The sequence below is a fragment of the Suricata suricatta genome, chromosome 3 (genome assembly GCF_006229205.1).
Source record: "Suricata suricatta isolate VVHF042 chromosome 3, meerkat_22Aug2017_6uvM2_HiC, whole genome shotgun sequence".
Lineage (NCBI taxonomy): Eukaryota > Metazoa > Chordata > Mammalia > Carnivora > Herpestidae > Suricata > Suricata suricatta.
In genome coordinates this window covers 125,081,150-125,099,493 of record NC_043702.1, presented here as the reverse complement: position 1 = coordinate 125,099,493, position 18,344 = coordinate 125,081,150, and the positions used below count along the sequence as shown (strand labels likewise).

General features: G+C 48.5%; 1 protein-coding gene across 1 annotated transcript in view; it reads right to left on the bottom strand.

Annotated features, from left to right (window-relative positions):
* TNN (tenascin N) overlaps positions 1 to 18,344 on the bottom strand; it is a 54,042-nt gene that overhangs the window by 33,990 nt on the left and 1,708 nt on the right. Inside the window, 5 exon segments of the mRNA XM_029933083.1 lie at positions 3,051 to 3,314; positions 12,751 to 12,840; positions 14,113 to 14,298; positions 17,382 to 17,645; positions 18,143 to 18,344. The exon segment at positions 18,143 to 18,344 is cut by the window's right edge and continues 99 nt beyond it. Of these exon segments, the coding sequence (XP_029788943.1) occupies positions 3,051 to 3,314; positions 12,751 to 12,840; positions 14,113 to 14,298; positions 17,382 to 17,645; positions 18,143 to 18,344 (1,006 nt within the window).

Sequence of the window (18,344 nt, the reverse complement as noted above, 5' to 3'; positions counted from 1 at the left end):
GAAAGGTATTAAGCAGGCTGTGTTGTAGCTTATGGGCAAGTAATAAATTGTATCATGTATCTTGAATGTATCATAGATAAGCTGCTATATAACGATTGCCACTTCAGATAGCTGTGAAATTAGGTGATTAACTAGTTGTTACTTAACCTTCTAATTTCTGTATAAGTCTAATTACATGAAATAGAAGTTGGGGTTTTGAGTTTTTACTTTGCTTTTCTGTTTGGAGTGTCATTGTAACTACTGTAGTGTAAATGATGGAAAATAATTGCATATGTTAAAAAAGTAAATAAATAAACAGAAAAAAATAAAAATAAACGCTACCACATTACATACACCAAAAAAATAAATAAATAAAAATAAAAATAAAAATAAATAAATAAAAACCACCTCCTCAAAATGGCTGAGCTTTCTGTGACAGCAACTGCATCTCACACCCGTGCCCCATCCCTCGACCTGCATGGCCAGGCCAGCTGGGCGCAGAACACAGCCAAGGAGACAACTTGCCTTGAGGAGCACAGAGCTCTGAAAGTTCTAGAGACAGAGGACATACAAGGAGGAGGTTCATTCTGGGATTCTGAGCTGGCTTCGATGCTGCCACCTCATCCTTTGTGACTCCACTCTGCCCACTGCCACCACCACTTAGGATTTCTAAGAGACTCGGATATTAAAAATAAGACAAACCAACCCATCCCATCCTTATACCTCACGCCTTATGCTGCTCCCGCTGCTGACACTCACCCATCTGTCTAAGTCCTGTTCAGGTGTCTTCTCCTACAGTTTGCTGTGACCCCCCCTCCCATCCCAGTCTGTAATAAGTGTCCCTTTTTTATGGTTCCCATGGTCCAGGGACATTTGTTTGCTCTAGAAATAAGAGAACTCACTGCACTTTATCTTTTTCACTTGTCTTCTCTCCCCAGACATTCGTGGATGCCATGAGCATGAACCATTTCTGGCCTCTCCGTACCCTGAGAGTCTAGCTCTCTACCTGACGTTGCCGGCAACACCACACCTCAGGGGTTCCCAGGAAGGTGAGGTGCTAACTCACACCAGCGCCACCTGAGAGAGGGGAAGATTCTTATCTATTCCAACTTCCACCATCTTAAAATAACTAACCCATGGGGCACCGGTTCACAATACTCAAAATCCTAGAACACAGAAAACCTTGTGTAATATAAAGCAAGAGTTGGCAATTTACAACCCAGGGGCCAAATCTGACCCACTGCCTATTTTTATAAAGTTTTATTGAACACAGTTGTACTGGTTCATTTACATACTATCTATGGCTGTTTTCGCATTTCAATGGCAGAACTGAAGAGTTGCATCAGAGACCGCATGGTCCCCAAAGCCGAAAATAGGGACCATCTGGCTCCTCACAGAAAGTGTGCTGATCCCTCACTAGAAGTCTGCTAATGTAAACAAATCTAGATCTCACCATCCTTACTGGAAACTTCTCCTTCCCCTGGAGGAGATATGGCCCACCTGGAACCAGGAGGCTATGTGCCATTAAATACTTTGAGGGCTAGGTGCACCTGGGTGGCTCAGTCAGTTAAGCATACGATTCTTGGTTTCAGCTCAGTTCGTGGTCTCACAGATCGTGGGTTTGGGCCCTCCTAGTAGCACAGAGCTAGGATTCTCTCTCTCCCTCCCTCTGCCCCTTCTTCACTCATGCTGTCTCTGTCTCTCTTAAAATAAACTTTAAATAAATTAATAAATAAAACTTTCAAGGGTTGAATGCTGATTATCATTTGCTATGGGCTGAATATTTGTGTTGCTCCTCCCACCTACTCCTCTGTTGAAGCCCTAACCCCCAATCTGCTGGTATCTGGAGGTAACTATTGAGATGAGGTCATGGGGGTGCATTCCCATGGTGGCATCAGTACCTCATAGGAAGAGACCTGAGCTTCTTTTCTCTGCCCAATAGGGGTGGCCATCTCTAAGCCCAGAAGAGGGTTCTCACTAGGAACTGAATCAGCCAGCATCCAGATCAAGGGGCTGTCCAGCCCCCAGAATTGTGAGAAATAAACCTCTTGTGTTTAAGCCCCCCAGTCTACAGTATTCCATTATAGCAGCCCAAGCAGACTAAGACACATTCTAAGAAAATATCACTACTACTGCTCGCATAGCCCTTGCTGTGCATCAGGCACTTACGTGAATTCACTCGTGTAACCCTCACTGCAACCCTTTGATGTAAATACTCATATGCCCCATTTTACAGACAGGAATGTGAGGAACAGAGGTCACCTGACTTGCCCACAGTCACTCAGCTGGTAAATGGCAGCGCTGGGATTAAAACTTGGACAAGTTTTACCACATTCCTAACTAGCTACCAGCTCCTCGGGGCACCTCTGTACTACGTGACTGTCCAGAACAGAGCCCGGTGGGTAAGTAAATCCTTTTCTATGATTCCTGTCAAGGGTTTGCAACCTCAAGTGGGCTCCAGGATTAAAGTGCTCTGGACTCAGGGACAGTACCCACGGAGGGTGTGAGCACAAAGAAGGTCTGGGGTATGCCCCCACTGCGGCCTCAGGACGCCTGAAAACCAAAGCCTGGCCAAAGATCTGTGTGAGGTATGGGGGCCCTTATGGTTTCTGAAAGCTTAAAGGCAGAATCGGTACATTTGGTGACTGTTGACTCAGGATGCAAACCATTTCCACGGTCTGAAAGAGAGCTCCAGATTATAAGCAAAGTGCCTGTACAGCCGCTGCAAACTGAGATAAGCATTCAAATTCACGGTCAGCCAAATGTGTTGAGTTTTAACATCCAAAAAAAAGAAAATTAGGAAGTGTTACTCTTATGCGAGAGAGTTGCATATGGAATTCTAACCCAAATAAGTATGACCTTCTGTGTCACGTAAAAAGGCTGGTCTCTTTGGTTTGAAGTTAAAAGGGGAAAAATCATACTTGTGAAACTCGAAATAGCTTTTGCAACCCCCTTCCCCACCCCTGCAAGCAAAAGGCTGATAACGCTAGGTAGGCATCGGCCTCCTGATTCAAAAATCAGCCTTCTCCCTGCCGTGAGGAAATCTCTTTAGGCTCCCATTCCTCTGTTACCTGTGAGGGCCTTGGTGTCGGCCTTCTTGCTCTCCTGGCTGCCCCTCTCGGCCCACACGTAGACTCTGTACGCCTCTCCCGGCTTCAGACCCGTCAGGATGGTGCTGCTCTGCTCCCTGGGCACTGCCGTGTCCCTGGTGTCCCCATCAGCAGAGGTATAGCGCACCACGTACTTGTCTATGACAGCTTGGACTGGGGCCCAGGAGACCACTGCTGTGTCTTCTGTCACTCGGTCGGTGACCACGTTGGTTGGGCCATCAATTTCTTCATAAAAGTATGTGAGAAAAAAAATTAGAGAAGATATTTGGCTGCTCAAGATCACAGGTGCTTCAAGATCCAGTTCATCCAGATGACCTAGTTCCATGGTCCACACAATGCAAGACGGTCTCTCCATCATGTGTGACAGGTGCACAGCTGGGCCTCTGCTTGAACCCTAGGCTGAGAAAGGGCTCCCTGATGGACCAAACAATCCCTTCCATTTTGAGACCACTGAGCATGTTAGACAGGACTCCTGCATATTGGTCACTTGAAATGGAACTGCTTCAAGAGGCATACGGAATACACCTCATGCATCTTCCGGGAGACCTTCCAGCAGGTGTTCAAGGATAGTTATCATTCTCCTTCCTCATTCTCCTCAGATCAAAACAGCTTCACCTCTCCAAAGGACGTATTTGCAAGTTATTCACTTTTATCTCATTATATCATATCATGCCATACCACATCGTATCATATTACACTTCCAAATTATCATTTCTAGACCTGGCACTTACACCTGCACATGCTCCTTTCTTTCCCTGATCGAAGAAAAATCCCCAAAACTCAGTCCATTCCTTCAACAGTCCACTGACCATCAGTTTCATGCCAGGGAATGTAAGGGCACTTAGGAGCCACCAATGAACAAAACAATCAGAAATCCCTGCCTATGCAAGGTTGATGTTCTAGAAGGACCAGCCCAGAACAATAGGCCCCTCCATGTCCTAGAAACTGTTCGCTCAATAACATATCCGCAGCCCACAGCCTCAGAAAATCCCTGTGCTTTTCAACACATGTCCTGCCAGCCCAGGGGTTCTCAACCTTTGTCAACATCGGGCACATCCTTAGTACCACCTCCAGAGAGCTCATTTTTGAAGGTCTCAGATATGCACGGACATCTCTGCTGAAAAAAACAAATAAGCAAGAATCTGATGCACAACCCCCAAGGTTGAGAATCCCACATTGAGCCACATCGTCTCCATTTAAGATGCATATAAAATACATCTCCTGAGCCCAATGTTTATTCTTGTTATATTTCACCTTATGGACTTCATTTATAATTTAGTCTTTCACTCAACATGCTGATTTTCCTTTCTAGCTTATCATTTACAAACCTAATAGGTAAGCATCCGAGTGTAGCATCTGTTCAAGGTCACTGATAAGGGTGCTACACAGAATGAAGCTGAGGCTTGGCCCCGAGAACCCTCCCTACATGCAGATCTATATCCTTTTGGGTGAATACACACAAAATGGGTTCCTCCTCCCAGAAATTTAAGCAGCTTTCCTTCCTCCCCATCCTGCCCTGGTTCTCTTGGCCAAGGGTCCTTCAGCAGAGAAGTCCTGACTCCAAAGCTGCATTTTTTTACCTCGACTAGGATCACCTTTTTCAAGCACAATGGCAGTGTCTTCTTTGTGTGCAGGGAAATGAAATATATTCCATCACCAGAGGCAGTACCTATTTAATTTGATAAACCAACTGTCATCGATTGAATATATATTAAATGCAAGACGCTTTTCACACATTACCCTATCAAACCTCATACTAACAACTGAAGGCATTTATCAGATTCCCCATGTCCTAGTTTGGAATATTAATAATAGTTATCATTTTTAGAGCATTAACTATAAAAACCAGTCTCAGAGAGGTTAGGTAACTTAGCCAAGGTCACTCAGCTAGTAAGTGATAGTCACTTACACATTCTTCAAACATTCCCTGAGTGCCTAGTTGGAGCTGGGAATTTAGTTTAACTCAGTTATTCTTTTTTTAATTTTTTGTAATGTTTATTTATTTTTTGAGAGAGAAAGAGAGACAGAGCATGCGTAGGGGAGGGGCACAGAGAGACAGAGACACAGAATCCGAAGCAGACTCCAAGCTCTGATCTGTCAGCACAGAGCCCTGAGCAGGGCTCAAACCCATAAACCTCAAGATCATGACCTAAGCCAAAGTTGTATGCTTAACTGACTGAGCCACATACATGCCCCAGTTTAACTCAATTATAAATTAAAGTGTGCCTGCCTAGAGCCTGCTTCAGACTGTGTCTCCCTTTCTCTCTGCCCCTCCCCTGCTCACACTGACTCTCTCTTTCTTTCTCTCAAAAATAAATAAACATTAAAAAAAATTTTAAGTGTGCCAGCCCCCCCAAAAAAGCTAAATCAACCTGCTAACCCTCAATACCTCAGCATGTTGACTTAGTTGGAAATCGGATCTTTCTAGAGGTAATCAGTTCAAAATGAGGTCATTAGAGTGAGCCTAACCCAGTATGACTGGTGTCCTTATGAAAGGGGGAGTCTGGACACACAGACACACATAGATACACAGACACAGGGAAGATGGTATGAAGACACACAGGGAGAAGCCGGCCACATGCCTAGAACACTCCATCTATAAGCCACAGATAGATCGACAAGGATGGCCAACAAACCGCTGAAGCTAGAAAGGTGAGGAAGGCCTCTCCCCTATGACTGTCCAAGAGAGAGTGGATCCCTGCAAACACCTTGATCTCAGACTTCAAGCCTCCACTGCTGGGAGACCGTACATGTCTGTTGTTTTAAACTGCCCAGGCTTTGGAACTTGGCTACAGCGGCCCTAGGATACCATTGACCCCTGAACAACGCAGGAATCAGGCACTTCAAGTCTCTCCTGCTCAGTCGAAAATCCACGTGTAACTTTTGACTCCCGAAAAACTTCATAGCCTACTGTTGACCAGAAGCCTTACCAATAACATGAACATTTGAGTAACACATATTTGGTATGTTATATGTATCCTATACTGTATTCTCCAATGATACCTACTTTCCCTTCATTTTTTCAGGATTTCTAGGCTACATAGTTTGTGAGTTTTTCCAAATTGTCACAAATCTCAAAAATGTATTTATTGAGAAAAAAAGCTGCATATAAGTGGACCAGTGCACTTCAAATCCACATTGAGGGCCAACTGTATAAGCAGTGAACAGAATAAAGACTGCCACGGAACTTACATTTTCCTGAAGGAGACAGACGATAAACAAGACATGGTGGTATTAGGAAGCCCAATGAGGCAAGATTCAGGGTTAGAAAACGCTGCACAAAAGCGATTTGTGAGTTTAGACAGGGAGGTCAGGGAAGAGCTGTCTCACTAGGAAGGTAACATCTGAACAAAGACCTAAATGACCTGAGGCAGCAGGCATGTGCAGGCTGAGCACCTCGTTCCACACAGAAGGAGCAGTGGGTTCAAAGGTCCTGCTCCACGTAATCAGGGAACAGCAACGGGACAGAGTCCGTGAGGGGCTGAGTGGCTGGAGGGGAGTCCAGGGAGGTAAGGGGCGAGTGGGCCATGGATGGCGTCCACGGCCACTGTAATGACCGTGGCTTTTGCACTGAACGAGATAAGAAGCTTCTGGGGGTTTTGCACAGAAGAATGGCAGATCTGAGCTGCATTATCAAAGGATCCCTCTGGCTGCCAGAGGCAGTCCTGCTGTAGCAGGTCAAGAGCAGAGGGACCTGGGAGGCGGTCCCCACAGTTCGGAAAGACAGGAATGTGAACTGGTGTGGCAGGGATGAAGTCATGAGAAAAGCTGTCCTCAGGAGATTTCAAATGCAAACTTGTCAGAGTCTGCCGATGGGGCTGGCGTGGGACACAAATCCACCCCCGCCCCCATCCATGTTGGTTTGAGGCCTGAGCGATTTGCAGAATGGGGGTGACCACTGACAGAGACGGACAGATCTGAGCGAGGGCAAGGTTTGCAGGAGAGGGTGGGGAGAATGGGACCGGGAATTTGCACCTGGACACCTTAAGTGGGAGAGCCCAGCTGTGAACCATCCCTATCTGCCAAAGACTGCTTTATACCACTGTGTCCTGAGCGGCCTATCATCAGCCTTTTCTCATGGAAATAATACCAGGAAACAACTAGCATCCCGTGTGATCCGAAAGGTTCCTGCAGTCTGAACCCAGCAGCAGCAGGGGATTGGAGCTTGTAGTGACAGCCGGAAATAGTCTTCTGAGGTGGCTCTTGGGAGACCAGCTGGGCATACCTCAGAGGGCGGTGCAATCAGGAGCAGACAGTGACAGAGCCTTGTCCCAGGTCTCTGCAGACTTGAGCGGACTCTAAGAGGATGCTCAGGGAAAAGCATGCACAAGAGAGAGAACTCTGTCCTCACCCTCTTCCCCCTTTTCTGTGCAAAGCATGATTCTTCACATGACAGGGAAAGAATGAAAAAAGCCTCCAAAGGTGACCCCTCAATCTGGGAAAATCTGGTAGGTAGACCTTTGAGTTGCATGTGTTAGAATAAAGGGGAACTCCACTTTGGGGCCACCTGAGTGGCTCAGTCAGTTAGGTGTCCAATTTCGGCTAAGGTCATGACCTCACAGTTCATGGGTTTGAGCCCCGCATCGGGCTCTGTGCTGACAGCTCAGAGCCTGGATCCTGCTTGGAATTCTATGTCTCCCTCGATGTCTGCCCCTTTCCTACTTGTGAATGCATGAATATGCATGCTCTGTCTCAAAAATAAACATAAAACATTAAAAATAAATAAATAAAAATTAAAAAGGGGAGCCCCACTTCAGAAGATCTAATCTACAAGACTGAGTATACAGAAGCGGCTAATTAAGAGCTCTAGGCACAACAGGAAGTTTATTCCGCTTTATAATGAGATTCACTACTGGATGGGGTAGAGCATGGCTGTCCTCAATATGTGCTCAAACACCAATGTCACGTGTCCCTGCCCAGCCCACAGCCACAGGCATTAGCACCGACTCGGGAATGGGGACATTTAGAATGGGAAGTGAGGATGGGAGAAAAAGAGAGCAAGAACACCCTGACAGTCCTGCCTCTTGAAGTCCCTGGTCCTCACCCTCTCCAAAGTGACCCCCACTGCACAGCCCAAGGTCCCAGCGGCGCCTTCCGCCACCGCTCCCCAACCCAGACCAGTGCTTGGCACCTCAGCTGCGGGACCCATGGCACAGGCCTACGCTTTGTGGGGTCAGGGCTGCCTGTGTGTGCAGCCCAGTCGAGAGTCCCCGTGCCCGTGCGAGTGTAACCAGCCGTGGTGCGTCTGGGTCCTCAACAGTCACAGGGCCCTCGGGCAGTAGAGAAGAGCCAAGAAACGCATCTTGGCTGTGAAGAGTAAGAAGGTAGGAAAGAAAACCAGAATCCTCCCAGGGTCATAGAAACCTAGCCCAGAGAGGGGATGTGACTTCTCTGAGGTTATAAAGCCAGTTAAGAGACCTGGTCAGCCTGGAACTCAGGACTCTGCTCTTTCTCTCAAGCCCCCAACACCGCCACCCCGAGTCAGAAGGAAGGGCTACATGGGGCTGCTCCTCTCCGTGATAAATCTAAGGACGGGAACCAGACGCCGGGACACAGAAGCAGGAGGACAGCCCCAGGGTTGGGACCCCGATGGTGAGCCACAGTGCTGGAAATGCCAGTTTAGCAGTACCAAAGCCTCCTTCTCTGCCAAGAAGGGATGTGGGGATCGTAAGCAGTTTTTCCATGGCACAAAGCCCTCCCGTAGCTGCAGACGCTGGCTGAGTCACAGATGAGTCACAGTGGGAGCCTCGGTGAGGAGACAGGCTCTCCCACGGGACCCAACTCTCAGCCCTCCTACTGCAATGCTAGCTGCCCTGATGAGACCTTGCTCAGGGTCTTTCAAGGTCAGAGAGATTTAAGACAAGACTCGGTAGGTAGACTTTTGAGTTGCATGTGTTAGAATAAAGGGGAGCCCCACTTCAGAAGAGCTGCTCTACAAAACTGAGTATACAGAAGCAGCTAATTAAGAGCTGTAGGCACAGCCAGAAAGTTTATTCCACTTTATAATGAGATTCACCACCGGGTTGGGTAGGAGTGGCTGTCCTCGGTAGATGCTGGAACATCAACCTCACGTGTCCCTGCCCAGCCCATGGCCACAGGCATTAGGAACAGCTTTTTCCATTCACAATGGCTACTTCTGAATCATCCCTTTGGCATAGGGGGAAATGGCACACCGGGATCTAAAATCTATGGGGATATGGGCTTGAGGGCAAAGATTGGGGAGAGGGCCCAGGCCCCTAGTTTGAAAGTGAGGTCCTGGAAGGCGAGGCCTTCTTTCCGACTACCGTGGAAAGATCTGGTTTTCCCAAGTCTCCCCTACTGCTTTCATGGTGGCAATAAAATTATCCCACAGGCATTATTTGTAGAGAATGTGTTCAGAGGTGAACCCCTTTTCCTGCTCTTCTCTGCCTTTGCTTCTGGAAAGGTTGTAACTTGACCTCAAGCAAACCTAAGTTCAAATGCCATTCACTGGTTCACCCTGACTCTCCTCAATTCTGTAGGCTTCCATTTTCACACCTGTAAAATGGGAATAATAATGCTTACAATGCTAGTATAAGGGCCAAAGATCATGTTTAGCAAGCCCTGCAGCACCTAGAATACAGGGGTACTCAAATGACAAAGATCGTTATTATTTTTCAGCCACTGGTGTATGTGGGTGGCTGTGTGTGAGGCTGGGGCTCTGGACGTTGACAGGAGTTCATCCTGAAACATGAAGGAGTTTAAGAAGGAAAGTTGTAAGGGCTGGGTCGTTTCAAACAGAGCAGTGTATTTGGAAAGCAGTAAAAAGTGATCAAGATCCTAAGAGAGCCAAAATTGCTATTTCATAGCATCATCAAAGGGAAACATTCTAAGCAAATTGTTCACACGTGAATATGCCAGGCTCTGTGTCCTCCCGTGCATGGCAGCTTGCGAAATTATAACAAAGCAAGCAGTCCTTTGTTCTGCTCTCGCCACTGGAAAAAGCATGAATCACAGAAGTTATTAAAAGACTCATAATGACGTAAAAAAAAAAAAGGACTTTAAACTCATTCAGTCTAACCTTTCATTTTACAGATGGAGAAACGGAGGACAAAGGGAGAGCATCGTCTCTCGGTGGCCTGGCCTTCTTGTCATTTGACGTGAGGGGGCCATGGAGGGTCCGGCAGAGAAGTCCAGGGACATTTCCCCCTTGAAGACGCTGGCCTGGCTGGGTCCTGCTGCTCTGAGGCTGACCTGCTTCCGAAGCCTGGCCTCTGTGGAAGATGCTTCAGTGCACTCTGAGTATCTTAACAGGGTGAGGATTTTCAATTGACCCCTTCCCTTTCGTGGATTAGTTCCACTGAGTGACTTGTTAAATGGAAAATACCTGAACTGTGTCATTTCCTTCCTGCATACGGTTATGCTCTTCTTACATTCCAGGGTCTTTTTCTATCCCATGAAATGCCAAACATTTTTTTCCCTTAAATTAATGAACAGGCTAGCCAGGTTTGAGAGTGTTTCCTGACCTCAGACATTATTGCCTCTTTTTTTTTTATGTTCCTAGGGTACATGACCCACATTTATTTGCTATCCAATAAAATATCCCATCCTGCGTTTAGAATATAATTGACAATAAAAACACTTCTTGAGTGTTCACATTCTAGTTGGGATAATATACTTGAAAGGTTAACCAGCAATTCAAGGCCATGTGTGATTAAATGCTCCAAAAACTCAGACGCAAAAATGGCTGGTATTTAATGTCCTACAAGGCCCCAGTGGAGATGCTGAGGTTGGAGCTGAGTCTGGAAGGACAGTGATCTTATTGCTATGAGCCCCCGAAGGGCAAAGCTGGGACTCTTCAGCTGTGGACGTATCTAAAGGGACGACGTCTCTGGGGCCCAGGTCTACTCTGCAGTTAGTATTTGTTGAATTAATTGATAGCTTTTATTAATTGAATTTCCAGCTGAATTAATGGATAGCTAGAGACAGCCGTGGAGGGTTTCCTAGGCTGGGGTAACAACATGCACAAACCCATCACGCATGTAGAGATAAGCTTTCTGTGTTAAGAAACTCCAAGAACAGTCCAGAAGCAAGAAAGCTTCTGGGTCAGAAGTGGTGAGAACAGCGACCCAGGTTGGTCGGGGTCCACTGAGGCCAAGAGAGAAAGGTTTCTGCAGTATCCTAAGGCAACGAGAAGTCGCAGAATGTTTTCTAGTTAGGAGGTAAATGGTGTAAGAATTAACCAGCAACAATGGGTGAAAAGGTGAATGTGGGAGGTACTTTAGCTGTGTGTCCACCCAAGTGGATATCCTAGGTTCAAATCCCAGCTCTATCATTTCTTGGTGGGCTGATCCTCCACTTAGCTTCCGATTGTTGTTATTTTTCATATGTGGCTTAGAAACAATAATAGGACCTCCCACATGGTTACAGAGGGAACTACATGAGACACTTTACCAGAAGTACTTGTTAACATAACGCCTGATGCATCGTGGGCTCTAACAAGAAAAGAAGTCCTTGCCATTTCCCAGCCCCTACAAGTTTTCCCCAAGTCCACCATTCAGGCAGCCTGCACAGTCTGCACTGTGTAGTTCTAAATTAAGTTCTATCTTCTCCTTCACAACCAGTTGACTAGAACTTTCACACTACCGATATGCAATCTGTTAGGCAACCGAAATAGCGAATTCAATTCTTGCACCTTCTCACCACCGAGACCAGCTCCTGCCAGGACTGAACTGAAAAGAACTAAAACCCTTTTCAAGGAAGTCTCAGCATTCAAAAATCCTTTCTTGGCCTGCTTCAAGGCTCAGCCTACCCCAAGTGGCATTGGATTCCAGCTCACTGGTCCCCAGCGCGGGTTGGGAACACACATCATTTAATACAGACTGAAGTATCGGTTAAAAATTGAAAATTATGTGGACTTTCCTGCATGTATGACTACAAGGATTTCAAATTCTTTTCTGACTAATAAATTACAAACTTATCATCAGATGTTACTGATTTATAACGTTTGCCATTATGTGTTATCTCGATCCTCAGACGCTAAATATACCACTGCTCCCACGGGAGAGCCTTTAATATCTTGTGACATTCGGTTTTTTTAAATATTTTTTAATGTTTATTTCTTTTTGAGAGAGAGAGAGTGAGCACAGGAGGGGCAGAGAGAAAGAGAGACACAGAATCCAAAGCAGGCTCCAGGCTCAGAGCCTGATGCAGGGCTTGAACCCACAAACTGCGAGGTCATGACCCAAGCCAAAGTTGGATGCTTAACCAATTGAGCCACCCAGTTGTCCCTCTTTTGACATTTTAAAGCAGAGTACATGAGTGTGATCATCAGGAAAAAACACTGGAAGGACAAGGGGAAAAAAAGTATAGAACACCTTTCTTCGGTAATATGGAGTCATGCGCCTAAGTCCAAGATAATGAATAAAATAACCCACTGATTAAAGCTGATGAAATAAGCAGATGTCAGAAATGGCCTTTCCCCTCATCTCCAAGATCCGGGGGGCAGATTTCCAATGGTAAGAAACATTTCCAATATAAAGTGTTTACTTCCCTTCCCCCGCCCCACAAAACAGATGTCAGGACACAAAGAGAATCTCTCTACTCATAAATCTCTGGGTTTTTATCCAGAGAGGAGTCAGCCAAGAAAAACACCAGGAAGCAAATCTGAGAAATGGTCATAGTGTCTCCGAATGGCTCCTACCTGTGCGGCCGTTCAGGACAATCGGCTTGCCCTCCAGTCCTCCTCTCATGGGGACGACGGTGATCCTATACTCCGTTCCGGGCTGCAGACCTGCAAACCAACAGCCAGCCAGTGCCCGATGAGTTTGGGCTCTAGACCCTTGCCCCCAGCCCTGCTCTCCCCCAGGATTTCTCCTGTGAGGGGGCAAAGGGGCTGTGCTCTTCACCTGAAGGCTAATGTAAGGCAGAGAAAGGGCGGCAGGACCAGTGGGATATGAGGTGTCGTCGAGGGGCTTATGGGGGACGAAGGGGCCAGAGCAGATGAGGTGGCCTGATGGAGCTCCTTTCTTAGGCCACCAAGCACCAATTTCCCAATTTTATTTACAGCCCGAATGTTTTTCTGGCCCCCAGCAATCCTTTTCCCTGAAAACTTTCCACCTCATTGTGCTAATCAGCCTCATTGTGTTCCATTATTTTCTCCTTTGCTTTATCTTTTTTGTTGTTATTGTTGTTGTTTGTTATTTCTCTGTAGCAGCAACTCGAATGACTGTTCTTCATGGCAGAGATACCCAGACTGGGGCAAAGTACAGACAAATAGCACATGTGTGAGGCCCACACTCTGTTCTCCACACTGCAAACAGTGGGACCCCCGAAGATGTCCTTTCAAGATGGAACTCGAGGAGTGGACAGCAGAGAGAGGCCCCAGGAGACCTGAACCATGGGACTAAGAAGCCTCAGGGTCCTCTCCCTGCATAGGCCACTACCAAGGGTATTCACCTGGGTATTCATGCTTGTGTATCGGTTTCCTTAAAAAGAGTCCTGAAAATTCTCTAAGATTCAGGAGCCACAAAACGTGATCCAGCCCTGCACGGCCCTGTTTCCTTAGCAGCTGTCAGATTTCCAGCACGCAGCAGGTCCACTTGGTCAGTTGAGACATTGGGATAAGAACATCCCCACCCAGGCCCCCAAGCATGATCCTTCCATGCAACATGCCAAACAACCCAGGCTCTCTCTTTCTCATTCTCTCTCTCTCTCTCACTTTCACACACACACATACACACACACACACACACACACACACACACACACACACACACAGCTCTTCCAAAAGAAACATCTGTGCCAGTATGTCCACCCTGAGACACATGGAGCTTTCAAGAGGACATTAGGCCTACGATCTGCTGACCAGGTGCTCTGAGATTCCAGCATCAGCTCTGGGATGCTAGGGGAGCACGGTCTGCAGGCCTACAGAATGGGCTCATGTCTCGTGGTCTCCAGGGTCAGAGTTCAGGTGAGTCCTAGGGCCCCAGGACCCACTGTGTACACTGTCCCCACCTCAGGGCACCCACAGCAAACATCTCACACGCCCAGTGTTGGCTCTTACCAGTGATGTCATACCGGCTCTTGGGGTCACTGCTCTTGGGCACGGTGACCTCGGCCACCTCCTGCCCTGTCAGGGGGCCATACTGCAGCTTGTAGTAGTCCACCTCGGTCGGGGGGTTCTCCCACTCCACGTCCAGGGAGCTCTCAGTCTCCTCTGTCACCCATGCGGTGCCAAGCACAGCTGGATCTAGGGCAGGGGTCAAGGAAGGTAGGAGAAAGCCGTCAAGAGCAGCAGTCTGGCAGGTCTGGAACAGGCCCTTGGCTACCAGGTCAGTGCCCTTTCTTGGCATGTTGAGAGCATGCTTCAGCCCAGGACACAGTCCCTAAGAGGTGTCTTGAACTACCAAAGTAGCAAATAAACTGTTGGTCCACACATCATCCATGGAGGGCAGACTATCTGCTGGGAAAGCCTCCTGTCCTCCATCCCTTCCCATCAAAGCCATGTTGCCATCCCTGCCCCAGCGGCCATTGGTCAAGTGCTGGGCCACAGCTCTCCCACCAGCCTCCAAACCAGCAGGCCCCGGGTCAGACTGCTCCGAGTGAAACACCCCCTTGAGCAGAAGGGACTCCAGAATCAGAGCAGGGCCCCTCGAAGGCTGCACCCCAACATGAGAAGCTCAGGCTCTCCCATGTCAGCTGTGGGAAATGCCTCTGAGATTTTCTTGTCCTCTGTCTCCCAAGGTAGAGCTCCTTCCTCACCTCTCAGATCCTCCTATGAGGATTCACCCTAGGCCAAACTATAAGGTAGGTGAACTTAAACTGGTCCTTCTGAGGATCATTCCTGCACTTTCTTCCACAGTTTAGGCCTGAGGCCCTCAGCTGCCCAACCTGTCCAGCCTAAGGAGGAGAGTTATTGGAGCCCATTTATTCACAGCAAGTATCAATGGCTAACTGTTTCCCCTTCCCCTCAGAAAACAATGAAATTATAATGATGAATACAAAGGAATGGATCACTGGCATGGCTCCAGGAACTTCTGGGTGGTGGCCAGGGAGGGGACTAAACCTCTAAGAGCACTTTGCATTCCAAAGGCTGTATCCCAGGTGCTGTGGTGTGACCTGAAGTTTGGAACAGGGAAGACAAGTGTCTAGACTCTCAGCCTTGCCCTTCTCCTCAGTCACATGCCCCCCTTCACCACCGTGGTGGTGCTCCCACCTACGCCTGTCCCAGGGACATGGGGCAGAGAATGTGTGCATCAGGTAGGGGGCAAACATTGTGCTCTCAAGGTCCCTGGGCTCTGAATATTCCTGATTCACTCTGTTATGAACAAAGAAGCTCATGAAATTCTGTGAGAATTTGCTCCCACCTACTGGCTTCTCTCTCCAGCCTCCAGGTTCTTCCTTCAAAGATGCGAATTCCTTGAGGGAACAGGTCAAGAGGTGAGTAATGAAAATGACTCAAGAATCACAGAAGGGTCCTACGCAGCTCGCAAGTGAAAAAGCAGAGACTTAATGAAAATATTCAAGATTATCATGGGGATAAGTATCTCTTGGACTGTGGCTCCCCTGTGAAGCAAATAAGAACAGGTTTTACATGAATCAGATTCGACAGGAAGACCAGCTCCGCAGCTGCAGGAGTTTACAAGTCCCTAGAGCAGAAGCCGGGAGGGGTTACCAGGACTTCCAGAACAGATGTCTCTGGTCTTCGTTGGGAGGCTCTGGGCACTGGCCTGGCTGAAGGCGGAGGCATCCACAGACAAAAACGGAAGAGAAAAGCAGCCCAACAGTGGGGCGCTGGCCTGGCTCTCACAGGTTGGCTTCGGTGTGCTCCCACTGGACATACACGGTTGCACAGAACATCAACATCAGAGAAGCCACTGTGTGGCCATGAAAGATCAAGATAAAACAGGACCATGTCTTCTGTGATCATGTCTGAATACAGGCAAAAACGTGAACAGGGTCCAAACCACATAAACGACCAAACATTCTCTCTCCTGACTACTAGGAGTGACTACCCTTTCTTTACTGATGATGGCTTTAATTTCCTGCTAGTCTGTTCTTTCTAGATAAGGTTCACTCAGTTACCATAGGAATAACTCCCCTTCCAGACAGCGTGCAAGCTGAAGCAAACCCCTGGCGCCTTTGACTTCCCCCAAATCACGTAAATACAAACCATAATTGAATGTCAGTCCTTTCTAACTTTCTAATAAACCCAACCTGCTCAACTTCAGGAGTGTCCCGAGGAGTCTATGGCTGGAGGGAGGTGACAAAGGCAATTGCAAATTGTGCTCCCAGGATGACAGGTATTTCCTGGCCCTTTCCAACACAGAGCCATCTCTATCCCTATCACCAAACAGGACTGGCAGCCTGATGTTTCTACAGAGACAACTATGTGCCCCAAGCCCCATCCATCCAGGTCTCCCTGGATCGTTCCCCCAGGAGTTTAGTGAAGGGTGGAGGCAGATGATATTTATAAGCATCTAAAACACTGTGGCCTGGCATGCAGTAGGTGTTCAATAAAATATGATGAGTGCATGAATGGATCAGAAGCACTCAAATAAGAGGATCTTGAAGATCTAAGAACTTTCATGAGAAAACAAGAATTTCTAAATAAGAAGCAGTGATGTTTGTCCTTCAGCCAGTGAGTCACCAGAAGATCAGAGGGCAGGATAGAGAGTTCAGACAACTGATCTCCTTCCCTCCCGATGAGGTCATGGTGGACTGCCTGCATCTCTACCAAAAGCGCCTCCTCAGGCAGCCTCTTCCCACAGCTCTTTTTGGGTCCCAGTACCAATTTCCATCCCTGACACTTCAGAATGAGAGGGAATCCCCACTGAGGCCAGTCTTAGAGTGCTTCATCGGCCAAATCCTACCCACACCTCTTCACTACACTGTCTTCAGTGACACTGTTTATTCTCTCTCTTTCCTGCTATGATAAATCTGATACAGGTGGCTTCAGCAAATCTTTAACCATCCCAATTTAAACTTGCTGAATGGCCTCAAAGGCTCAACACGGGCTTGGGTGTGCAGATGTGCTCCTTGGCTACCTGTGTGTGGATGCAGGGCAATCGGACCTTGCTAATCTCAGGGGGCAGATAAGTCCCCTTGAGCCCCAATCCAGCAGGCTCTATCACTGACTCGGAGGAGCAGAGAGAGGGGAGCAGGTACTGAGATTGTTTTTTCTCCAGAAGCCAGGATGGCAGCACCCGTGACTTCCAACCCCAAATCTGGGCAACGTTCTGAGTAGTTGAAGGGTATTCGTGGGGACAACGGATGAAAGCATTTAAAATGGGGCCTTTCCAGAAAACCTGCGGCATCTGGCTGCCTCCTCACCCGTGGTGGCAAGCAGGTGCTGCGGGCTGCTGGAAACCTCCTTCTTCACGTTGTGCAGGGTAACCATGTACTTGGTGCCGGGCAGCAAACCGACGATCTCATAGCTGTGCTGCTCCTTGGGCACTTGGACCTGCTTCCCGGAGAGCTCCTCTCCCAGAGGGTAGTAGCTGAGGAGGTAGTGGTCCACCTCGCTGGCTGGCTCCCAGCTCACCAGCAGGGAATCCTCCGTGCTCCTGAGCAGCTGCAGGCCCTGGGGGGCCACCACTGTATGCAGAACAGGGACAGGCAGGCAGCGGGTGAGGCAAAGGGGGAGGGGGGGGATGCACCACCAACCAGTATTCACTGAGCTCCTACTGTATACTTAACAGTGTGCTGTGCTGAGCACCACTGAGAACACCCCTACCCTCCTCACCACCACCCCCCCCCCCGCCTGCTGGAAGTTAAGTGGTTGGGAGTTAGCACTGATTCACTCCTCCCCAGACACACACACACACACACACACACACACACAGCGCCATCAGATCACATAGGACCATTGGTCCTGAAACCTGGACTAATGCCAACCCCCGGGCCCCACCCCGGGCCTGCCAAATCAGAAACGCAGGCCAAGCCAGCAACCTGTGTTCAACAAGCCCTCCAGGGGCCCTGACGTGGGCTGGACGTCGACACACCACCCTGCCCCCCAAGGACACGTGGGACAGGGTTCCAGGGCGCCCACGCCCGCGCAGGGCAAGGAGAGAGTGGGGCGTCGGCGCTCTCACCCTGGGCGCAGTCGGGGCCGCGGAAGCCCTCCTCGCAGTAACACTCGCCGGTGTCGCAGAAGCCGTGGCCGCTGCAGTCGCCGGGGCAGCGGCGCTCGCTGCAGTCCTCGGACGTGAAGTTCTCGTGGCACCGGCACGCGCCGCGCACGCACACGCCGTGGCCGCTGCAGTCCTCGGGGCAGGCGGGGTAGGCGCAGTCGGC